Source organism: Macrosteles quadrilineatus, unplaced genomic scaffold (genome assembly GCF_028750875.1).
Source record: "Macrosteles quadrilineatus isolate MER2022 unplaced genomic scaffold, UCM_ALF_1.0 Scaffold_2__2_contigs__length_208266976, whole genome shotgun sequence".
NCBI lineage: Eukaryota > Metazoa > Arthropoda > Insecta > Hemiptera > Cicadellidae > Macrosteles > Macrosteles quadrilineatus.
Genome location: NW_026542595.1, coordinates 136,502,721 through 136,514,919, shown reverse-complemented (window position 1 = coordinate 136,514,919; position 12,199 = coordinate 136,502,721). Strand labels below are relative to the sequence as shown.

General features: G+C 39.8%; 1 protein-coding gene across 1 annotated transcript; it reads left to right on the top strand.

Annotated features, from left to right (window-relative positions):
* The first annotated feature begins 269 nt into the window (after window positions 1-269).
* LOC128984940 (uncharacterized) lies at window positions 270-4,439 on the top strand. Its single transcript, XM_054404308.1, has one exon. The coding sequence runs from the start codon at window positions 270-272 to the stop codon at window positions 4,437-4,439; it is 4,170 nt and encodes a 1,389-aa protein (XP_054260283.1).
* Window positions 4,440-12,199: the final 7,760 nt, after the last annotated feature.

The window sequence follows — 12,199 nt, the reverse complement described above, 5'->3', positions numbered from 1 at the left end:
TAGGCCGTTACAGCCAAACCCACCCTGAGGTCAACAGAGCTGCTGTTGGCCGTTACAGCCAAACCCATCCTGAGGTCAACAGAGCTGCTGTTGGCCGTTACAGTCAAAATAACCCTGACATACACCGGAAGGCTGTTCGAGAGTACGACTTGCGTCATCCCGGAGCTTCTTCTGGAAGAGTGCAGATTTTCCGTCTGAAAAATCCTCTATTTACCGATCTTCGTCACTTGCCAGCTTCACTTGCTCGAAGCATTTCTGATCACGGTCCAATGGGGTCTTGGAAGGGGGAGCTGTTGAATGATATTCCAGCTTTTAGTCTTAAAAAAGTTAGTCTTTGGGACAATGATATTTTTAAATGTATGCACTGTGGCGCTCCACTTTTTGAGGAGGAAAAGGGTAGGAAGAAGTGGTGTTGCGGACAAGGGGCATACAACGTCCTTGATCTAAGTCCTCTTGATGAATCCTTCTATTCGGATCGGCGTTTTCTCGATAGGGCTCGTGCCTACAACGACCTGTTTGCGTTCTGTGCTTTAGAGGTATCTGGTGGGTACAGGCACCCCAGTGGTCTCTCTTTCTTTAAAATCGAAGGGAGAATGTACCACCAGGTCTACAATCTGTCCGACCCTGGTCAAAAGTTTACCACTAAGGCTGGGGACGTACAGTTTGTGAACCGGTCCCGTCTTTACATCGACGACGGTGAAGAACGGCGGAACATTGCCTTGGGTAGATCACTTGACGGTGACGTTGTTGACTCTATCAATCGATACCTGTCACAGCAGAATCCATACGTCACTCACTATCGGCGTTTGGGTAGTGAGCCAGCTGTGAACGCTCACTTGGATTTCCAAGTGACAAGTAGATCTACCCATGGTCCCGTTCTAGGTGACAGGCAAACAGGCGTTGAGGTGCACGCTGTCATAAGCACCGACGAGACAGTTTACGAGCCCCGCAAGCTATCCGTATGGAAAGTTGGATCCGGAAGACCCACTTCTATCAACCTTTTCAGTCCCCTCATGGAACCCTTCCAGTACCCTCTGCTCTATCCTCAAGGCACTTTGGGCTGGCATATTGGTCGCCGCGACAATTTTAACAACAAATTGTCCCAGTATGATTATTCCCGTTGCCTTCTGCTGTCTGAGCCTCGTTTCTCACACCTCGGCCGACTGTCTCAAGCTTGGCAGGTCGAAATGTATGCCAGATACGAGGACGAGAAGCTCAACTACATCAAGTTCACGCAGACGAAGGCAGCTGAAAATGCCATGAGGATAGGGCCGTTGGATGAGATTGAAGCGGCGAATCGTGGTGGACGGCAAGTGCTCAACGACATTAACAATGACGAGACAGTTCAGGGGGAAGGTGGGGTACAGGCTGGCAAAGTTTACCTCCCAAGTTCGTTTACCGGGGGGCCGAGATATATGAAACTTCGATATGAGAATGCTATGGCATTGGTCTCACGTCTCGGCTTCCCCACATTTTTTCTCACATTCACTTATAGTGCGACTTGGGAGGAGAACAAAAAAGCCTGTCCTCGAAATAGCGGTCGCAGTGATCCCAGCACGGCCTGCAGAGTTTTCTATATCAAACTGCTGGAACTCCTCCGTGATTTGCGCAGCGGAGCTATGTTCGGTCGGTCTATCTACATAGTCCACGTCATCGAGATGCAGATGCGGGGTCTTCCACATGCCCACATCGTGTTCAAAATCGATGGCGATGGACCAGTGCAGGCTTCGGACATAGACTCCCTCATCCGCGCTGACATTCCATCTCCGGAGGAGGCAGGAGGCCGATTAAGGGCGTTGGTTCTGCGGCACATGATCCACGGCCCTTGTGGTACGGATCACAGGACCGACTTCCCTTGCTGGGACACTGCCAAAGGCAGCTGTTTAAAATTTTTCCCCAAACCTCCCTGTGAATCAACCCATGTAGACGAGAGGGGTTTTGTAAAATATCGACGTGATTATGGTAACGAGGGGAGTATAACTTCAAGAAACAAATCGATTCCTGTACATGACGGCTGGGTCGTGCCGTACAACTCGGCATTACTACTTAAATACGAGGCACACATCAACTTGGAGGTAGCTTCCACTCGTCGTGTGATCAAGTATCTGTTTAAATACCTCATGAAGGGTGGCTCGCTTCAGAACGTCAAAGTTACTCCTCTTAGTAAACAAGACGATGAAGTTGAGCACTACGTCACGAAGCGTATGGTGGGAGCCAGCGATGCATGCTGGCGTCTCTTGGACTTTCCCATCTCAAAGTCTGAGCCCACAGTCGATTGTCTCCCTGTCCACCTAGAGGGAAAACAGACTGTGTGCTTCCGCCCTAACAACTTGACACACGCCACTTCGGGAGCTACCTCTGACCTGCTCTTGTATTTCAATAGGCCTCTTGACTCGGTATTCGACGATTTAACCTACCAGTCTTTTTTCGAGCAGTACGTTATTCATAACAAACGCCCTAGTAATGCTGAGGTGTACGACCATCCAGACGGCAAGCATTTCCTTACCTCAAGAAAGCGTGGTCAAAAGATCTGTCGTCTCTTCTGGGTCTCGCCAAACAGAAGCGAGCAGTACTTTCTTAGGCTCCTTTTGATGGTCATTCCGTGCCGGGGATACGCCGACCTGCTTGCTCGTGGTGGTGATGGTTGCACGACATATCAACAGGTTGCGCGCACCCTCGGTTTGGTTGAGGACGAGGACGAGTACCACCAAGCCCTCAAGGAAGCAGCTTGTTTCATGGTCGGCCCGAGGCTCCGCTCTTTCTTTGTCCTTCTGTGCAACATGGGAGCTCCTGCGGCCCTCTTGTGGGATGCTTTCCGTGACGCATTGTGCGAAGACCATTTGGAGCGGAATCCTCTTGATCACGAGGTTGCGTACAAGCTGGCTCTGATTGAGATCGATCGAAGCCTTCGACGTCAGGGATCCTGCTTGGCCGATCACGGTCTCCCTACTGTAGACGACGACACGACCGAACTGGGGAGGGAACTTCTCATCTACGGTGAAAATCGTCAGAGATCACTTGTAGATGAGTGGGAACCTAAACTTTCCCGCGACCAGAGGGCGGTCTTCGATTATGTTCGGTCTCTACTACAGGGCCAAGTCGATCGTCGATCAACAAAATTGATTTTCCTTGACGGACCCGGAGGCTACGGCAAGACCTTCCTAATACACGTAATCCTCGCTTACGTCCGTAGTCGTAACCAAGTCGCTATTGCTGTCGCTAGCTCCGGCATTGCCGCTGGTAATCTGCCTGGTGGCACGACAGCACATAGCATGTTTCGGCTACCACTTGATCTCGGCGATGGCACTGGATATTGGAACTTGACCAACGGATCTCAGCGGGCAGAACTCATCAGAGCCGCACAGCTCATAGTTTTTGATGAGGCCCCGATGGCTCACCGGTACATTTTTGAAATCATCGACAGATCTCTGCGTGACTTAATGAATTCACCTGAGCCATTCGGGAATAAGATCTTTATCTGCTGCGGAGATTTCCGTCAGATCGCACCAGTTGTTGCCAAGGCTCGTACTCCGGCCGACATTGCCTGTGTATCACTGTGTGCGTCATCTCTGTGGTCAAGTTTCAAAATCTTTTCTCTCTCCACTCCTCACCGGACTTCTGGGTCCACTGCCTACTCTGACTTCCTCCTCCAAGTAGGCAATGGAACAATTACATCTGTTCCTTTTGGGGAAGGCCGTGACTCTGTTGCCCTGATCCCACTGTCCGGTCTGAAATACGTGACATCCCTTCCCGACTTGATTGACTTTGTGTTTCCTGCTTGTGACCTACACCACACAGACATAATTGCTGGCAGGTCCATTCTTTCAACCATGAACGCCAATGTCCAGCAGATCAATAACACCGTTCTCAACCTGATGGACGGCGTCGTTCATGAGTTGAGGAGTGCGGATTCTGTGGACAAGGAGAACGACGATGGTATGGATGTAGACGTTCACTTGTTGAACCAAGCTACTGGCAAGGGTGTACCAGACCATGTCCTGCGACTCAAGATTGGCTCCGTGTGTCTCGTCATGAGGAACTTGAACATTGACAGCGGACTCGTAAACGGCACTAAAGTAATCGTGACGGCAATAAGACCTCGTCTGATCACAGTGCGACTCCCTGGACAACATGATCCGATTTGTATTCCCCGGATACAATTCGTTTTCCCGTTCGTCGAGGGGTCACCGCTTCGTGTCCGCCGTCTTCAGTTCCCTCTCATGCTGGCATATTCCATGACTGGCCACAAAAGCCAGGGCCAGACGATTGATCGCGTTGGAGTCGATCTTCGCAGTGACTGTTTCACCCATGGTCAGTTGTACGTCCTTCTCAGTAGGGTCAGACATCCAGACCATATAGTCGTCCTTGTCCGTCCCGACCGTGTCCAAGGTGGAATCGCATACGCGAAAAATATCGTGTATGACGATCTCCTCCTGTAACCCTGATTTGACTTTAGCTTTAGGTTGTTGTATATATTTCATTTCAGTTTTTTCTTTATTAATAAGTCGTTTTTTTGTGTTTTTAGTATTTTAGTTTGGCAGTACGATAGGGCCTGCCTTATCAAAAGTCCCCGTTGTTGTTTATATTTTTTCTTCTTTTTAGTAGTTAGTTAAGTTGTTCTCTATATTTCTTTAAGTAGTTAGTAAAGTTTACTAACTTGTACATTTGTAAATAATTGTAAATATGGTTCCGACGTTTCCTGGCCTCCTCGTGGCGGAGCTGGATATGCCATAAAGTTTATGGCTAACCGACAGGGAAACAAACATTACTTGATCTATTTTCATAAATGTATACATGGATATCTACTATAATCTATTTACTTCATATGAAACTTTACTATTATCAACTTATTCACTTATCAATCTACTTATCTTATACAAAAGTCTACTGCATTTTTTAACAATTGTAAATATGGTTCCGACGTTTCCTGGCCTCCTCGTGGCGGAACTGGATATGCCATAAAGTTTATGGCTAACCGACAGGGACACAAACATTACTTGATCTATTTTCATAAATATATACATGAATATTTACTATAATCTATTTACTTTATATAATACTTTACAATTATCAACTTATTAACTTTTCAATCTACTCTAATATATATTGTGAAATAATTATTACTTCAATATCGATTTTCGCTATTGCAATGCCAATTATATTATCACTTCGTTTGACCAAATACTCAATTGTAAACATACTTTACTAACGTACTCTCTTACCGCAACTTTAAAATTAATGTTTTATAATGGATTCTTTAAGTTGGAGCTGAAAATTAACTTGCCGAACTCCTCAAGTATATTAGTTTTGATATAACGCAATATAGACTGTTTCACTGACTGCTTTGTTACCCGTCTTGTTACAATTAAACTCTAATCTACTAATGACGACTAACAGCTAGGGGGCCTGGGTGCGGAGCCCCCAGCGAGCCAAAGGCGAGTCTAATTAACTATACAGCCCGATGTGTAACTCACTCACTGACTCACTGATCAGGTATACTAATGTTTACCCACTTCTAGAATAGCTACGGGGTTGAAACTTGGCACGATTTTAGGTATTGTTCTTAAACCACCAAGAAAATTGCCAAAAGTCACATTTTTAAATTTTAACCCCCCTAAAAAAATTCAAAATGGCGGATTTTTGAAAAGTGCGAAAAAGGCGTTTTTTTAAAACGTTTATTGTGCTTAAACCGTTCGTCTAATCAAAAAACGGAACACACTTACAGTATTTAAAATTAAACGAGCTACAATTTTATAATATAAAGTTTCTTTCTATCTTCACCCCTTCCCCCCAATATTTCGCTCTAAACACAAAATTTTGGAATTTTTCATCATGTTTTTTTGTTCAAACGTCCGTCGCGGCTCAACCGTAGGTCTGATCAAGAAACAGATAGCACCTACGTATGTTTACTTTTGACGATCTACAACTTTGTAGTTTAAATTTTTTTTCCATCTTCACTCGTTCACCCCCAAATTCATGCTTAAACTTGAAATTTTGCCATTTTTCCTTGTTTTTTGGGGGGTTGGCTGCCCTGGAGTAGGTTAAAATCCGTTTTGGGTATGTTTGACCTATTACTTGTTTTTAAATATGCCTAAAGTTCATCCTTAACCGATTTCGGAATTTTCACTCACCCTAATTAACCCTCAAAATTGGGGGGATAGTTTTAGTTAAAATAAAAAATCCCGATTTTGAAGATTCTCGTTAATTAAAAATTATATAAACGCAAGATTATATATAAACAAACAAATGCTTTGTATACAAAATTTTATGGTGTAAATTTTGTTCTAAGGCGCCTTTTACCTATCTATACTCCAACCCCCTCAAAAAACCCCATTTCGATAGTTATGTCCTTGGAATTTAGGAATAAGCCTACTTACACACTCATATTAGCGCTAGAACATTGAAATTTTTAGCGGTGTTGGTATTCGGTCCAAATTACCTTAAATATTATTAAAATCGTTATTTTCTCATTTTAAACCCCCCTTATGGTTTAAAATATCCCCCATGTTAATCAAATAGAGAATTAGCATGCGAAGAATAAAATGGCATTTCAAGCCTTTTTAAGGTCTTAGTAAAAATTTGTAAGTTATTCATGGTCGTAAGTAATTTGAAAAATAAAAAAGAGGCCAATCTCATCTTATACACCCCCAAACCTACAACACCCCCCTAAAAAAACTCAAATCTCATGTAAAACTGTTTCTCGTCGTTCTAGATATTTTTAATTTGTGTAGGTTTAATGTTGTGAAACGGTAGTTTTTTTTAGTTACAACCAAGTTGAAAGTCGTTGTTTATGTCACCCACCCCCCATAACCCCTCTTGCAGAAACTGTACAAGTGGCAATAATAATAACGTTTATAATAAAAGTAAACGATTTTTTTTATGTTTTTATTACAACAGCGTGGCTCTTCTAGATGTGCTAGGGAGTTGAAATTTCGCAAACTTGTAGTTCTCGGGCCCAAACCCCCGGCAAAATCCAAAAAAGTCGCATTTTCAAATTTTAACCCCCCCGAAATTAAGGGTTTCCCCCCATGTTATTCTTATGGGGAATAACATTAAAAATGGCCGACTTTCGTGTGCCCGTCTGAACCACTTAGAAACGTGCTAGAGACTTCAAATTTGCGTAGTATTGAAGTATGAGATCTTAAATTACCGGTGGAATTTGCAAAAGTCCCATTTTCAAATTTTAACCCACCGAAAAATCCAAAATGGCGGACCTCTGAAAACGACAAAACACGTTTTTTTCAAAGGGCTATAGCTCGAAAACGGTAAGAGCTAGAAAAGATTTGAAAGAATCTTGCGAACGGGAATTGAATTTTCTACAAAACCCTTATCGGCGTTTTCCAAAAATCGCACTACTTAAGCTTCAAAATACGCCCTACTTTCAAAATTTAGTAAATTTCTTTCAAAAGTTTTCCGGTTTTCACTATTTTTTCATATTTAAACCATTCTTTTTTGCAGATATTATTAATGCTCTGTATTCTCCTTAATTTACTTTAAATTGTACTTTTACCACTTTTACAAGCCCCGTGTTATTCTTATGGAGAATAACATTGAAAAATGCCTACTTTGGTATGCTCATCTGAACCACTTCTAGAAACTTGAAACTTGGTATTAATGTAGTAGGGGATCTTATATAACGGTGAAATTTGCAAAAGTCCGATTTTAAAATTTTAACCCCTCCAAAAGCTCAAAATGGCGGACCTCTGAAAACGATAAAACACGTTTTTTTCAAACGGATATAGCTCGAAAACAGTAAGAGCTAGAAAAGATTTGATAGGATCTTTATGAACAGGAATTAAATTTTCTACAAAACCCTTTTAGGCGTTTTCCGAAAATCGCACTCCTTCGGCTTCAAAAAACGCCCTACTTTCAAAATTTGGTAAATTTATTTCAATTTTTTACCGGTTTTCGCTATTTTTTCATACTTAAATCATTCCTTTTTGCCTTGTATTATTATTGCCTTGTATTCTCCTTCTTTTACTTTAAATTTTACTTATGACATGAGTTTTCGTAACTTTACTCCTTGACCCCAAAAACTTAATTTTAATGTCAAAATTTGAAAGTTTTTACGAGTTTTTTTATGAGTTATGAGTTTTTATGAGTAAATTTGTAAGTTGAACGATTTAATGACTTTGTTATGGTCATCCGAATCGTTTAGAAACGAACTAGAGACTTGTAATTTTGTAGTATTGTGGTATGGGATGATAAGCTAAGGGTGAAATTTGCAAAAATCACATTTTAAATTTTTAACCTCCCCAAAAATCCAAAATGGTGGACATCTAAAAACGATAAAACACTGAAAGTTGCCGTCTTTGGTATGCTCATCTGAACCGTTTAGAAAGGTGCTAGAGACTTGAAACTTGGTAGTATTGTATTATGGGTTCTTACATTAACGGTGAATCTTGCAAAAGTCCTATTTTCAAATTTTAACCCCCCAAAAATCCAATATGGCGGACCTCTGAAAACGACAAAACACGTTTTTTTCAAAGGGCTATAGCTCGAAAACGGTAAGAGCTAGAAAAGATTTGAAAGAATTTTACGAACAGGAATTAAATTTTCTACAAAACACTTAAGCGTTTTTCGGAAATCGCACACCTTCAACTTTAAAAAAAATGCCCTACCATTAATATTTGGTCAATTTTAATCAATTTTTTTACGATTTTTGCTACTTTTCCCAATCGAATTAAATTCTTTTTGCAAATATTATTAATATTTTGTAGTTACTCTGGTTTACTTAGGGTTTTATCCTCCCATCGTATTTACAACCCCTCCCCCAATATTAAATCCTCTACAATGGGGGACTGGGGCTAAACTCTAATCTACTAATGACGACTAACAGCTAGGGGGCCTGGGTGCGGAGCCCCCAGCGAGCCAAAGGCGAGTCTAATTAACTATACAGCCCGATGTGTAACTCACTCACTGACTCACTGATCAGGTATACTAATGTTTACCCACTTCTAGAATAGCTACGGGGTTGAAACTTGGCACGATTTTAGGTATTGTTCTTAAACCACCAAGAAAATTGCCAAAAGTCACATTTTTAAATTTTAACCCCCCTAAAAAAATTCAAAATGGCGGATTTTTGAAAAGTGCGAAAAAGGCGTTTTTTTAAAACGTTTATTGTGCTTAAACCGTTCGTCTAATCAAAAAACGGAACACACTTACAGTATTTAAAATTAAACGAGCTACAATTTTATAATATAAAGTTTCTTTCTATCTTCACCCCTTCCCCCCAATATTTCGCTCTAAACACAAAATTTTGGAATTTTTCATCATGTTTTTTTGTTCAAACGTCCGTCGCGGCTCAACCGTAGGTCTGATCAAGAAACAGATAGCACCTACGTATGTTTACTTTTGACGATCTACAACTTTGTAGTTTAAATTTTTTTTCCATCTTCACTCGTTCACCCCCAAATTCATGCTTAAACTTGAAATTTTGCCATTTTTCCTTGTTTTTTGGGGGGTTGGCTGCCCTGGAGTAGGTTAAAATCCGTTTTGGGTATGTTTGACCTATTACTTGTTTTTAAATATGCCTAAAGTTCATCCTTAACCGATTTCGGAATTTTCACTCACCCTAATTAACCCTCAAAATTGGGGGGATAGTTTTAGTTAAAATAAAAAATCCCGATTTTGAAGATTCTCGTTAATTAAAAATTATATAAACGCAAGATTATATATAAACAAACAAATGCTTTGTATACAAAATTTTATGGTGTAAATTTTGTTCTAAGGCGCCTTTTACCTATCTATACTCCAACCCCCTCAAAAAACCCCATTTCGATAGTTATGTCCTTGGAATTTAGGAATAAGCCTACTTACACACTCATATTAGCGCTAGAACATTGAAATTTTTAGCGGTGTTGGTATTCGGTCCAAATTACCTTAAATATTATTAAAATCGTTATTTTCTCATTTTAAACCCCCCTTATGGTTTAAAATATCCCCCATGTTAATCAAATAGAGAATTAGCATGCGAAGAATAAAATGGCATTTCAAGCCTTTTTAAGGTCTTAGTAAAAATTTGTAAGTTATTCATGGTCGTAAGTAATTTGAAAAATAAAAAAGAGGCCAATCTCATCTTATACACCCCCAAACCTACAACACCCCCCTAAAAAAACTCAAATCTCATGTAAAACTGTTTCTCGTCGTTCTAGATATTTTTAATTTGTGTAGGTTTAATGTTGTGAAACGGTAGTTTTTTTTAGTTACAACCAAGTTGAAAGTCGTTGTTTATGTCACCCACCCCCCATAACCCCTCTTGCAGAAACTGTACAAGTGGCAATAATAATAACGTTTATAATAAAAGTAAACGATTTTTTTTATGTTTTTATTACAACAGCGTGGCTCTTCTAGATGTGCTAGGGAGTTGAAATTTCGCAAACTTGTAGTTCTCGGGCCCAAACCCCCGGCAAAATCCAAAAAAGTCGCATTTTCAAATTTTAACCCCCCCGAAATTAAGGGTTTCCCCCCATGTTATTCTTATGGGGAATAACATTAAAAATGGCCGACTTTCGTGTGCCCGTCTGAACCACTTAGAAACGTGCTAGAGACTTCAAATTTGCGTAGTATTGAAGTATGAGATCTTAAATTACCGGTGGAATTTGCAAAAGTCCCATTTTCAAATTTTAACCCACCGAAAAATCCAAAATGGCGGACCTCTGAAAACGACAAAACACGTTTTTTTCAAAGGGCTATAGCTCGAAAACGGTAAGAGCTAGAAAAGATTTGAAAGAATCTTGCGAACGGGAATTGAATTTTCTACAAAACCCTTATCGGCGTTTTCCAAAAATCGCACTACTTAAGCTTCAAAATACGCCCTACTTTCAAAATTTAGTAAATTTCTTTCAAAAGTTTTCCGGTTTTCACTATTTTTTCATATTTAAACCATTCTTTTTTGCAGATATTATTAATGCTCTGTATTCTCCTTAATTTACTTTAAATTGTACTTTTACCACTTTTACAAGCCCCGTGTTATTCTTATGGAGAATAACATTGAAAAATGCCTACTTTGGTATGCTCATCTGAACCACTTCTAGAAACTTGAAACTTGGTATTAATGTAGTAGGGGATCTTATATAACGGTGAAATTTGCAAAAGTCCGATTTTAAAATTTTAACCCCTCCAAAAGCTCAAAATGGCGGACCTCTGAAAACGATAAAACACGTTTTTTTCAAACGGATATAGCTCGAAAACAGTAAGAGCTAGAAAAGATTTGATAGGATCTTTATGAACAGGAATTAAATTTTCTACAAAACCCTTTTAGGCGTTTTCCGAAAATCGCACTCCTTCGGCTTCAAAAAACGCCCTACTTTCAAAATTTGGTAAATTTATTTCAATTTTTTACCGGTTTTCGCTATTTTTTCATACTTAAATCATTCCTTTTTGCCTTGTATTATTATTGCCTTGTATTCTCCTTCTTTTACTTTAAATTTTACTTATGACATGAGTTTTCGTAACTTTACTCCTTGACCCCAAAAACTTAATTTTAATGTCAAAATTTGAAAGTTTTTACGAGTTTTTTTATGAGTTATGAGTTTTTATGAGTAAATTTGTAAGTTGAACGATTTAATGACTTTGTTATGGTCATCCGAATCGTTTAGAAACGAACTAGAGACTTGTAATTTTGTAGTATTGTGGTATGGGATGATAAGCTAAGGGTGAAATTTGCAAAAATCACATTTTAAATTTTTAACCTCCCCAAAAATCCAAAATGGTGGACATCTAAAAACGATAAAACACTGAAAGTTGCCGTCTTTGGTATGCTCATCTGAACCGTTTAGAAAGGTGCTAGAGACTTGAAACTTGGTAGTATTGTATTATGGGTTCTTACATTAACGGTGAATCTTGCAAAAGTCCTATTTTCAAATTTTAACCCCCCAAAAATCCAATATGGCGGACCTCTGAAAACGACAAAACACGTTTTTTTCAAAGGGCTATAGCTCGAAAACGGTAAGAGCTAGAAAAGATTTGAAAGAATTTTACGAACAGGAATTAAATTTTCTACAAAACACTTAAGCGTTTTTCGGAAATCGCACACCTTCAACTTTAAAAAAAATGCCCTACCATTAATATTTGGTCAATTTTAATCAATTTTTTTACGATTTTTGCTACTTTTCCCAATCGAATTAAATTCTTTTTGCAAATATTATTAATATTTTGTAGTTACTCTGGTTTACTTAGGGTTTTATCCTCCCATCGT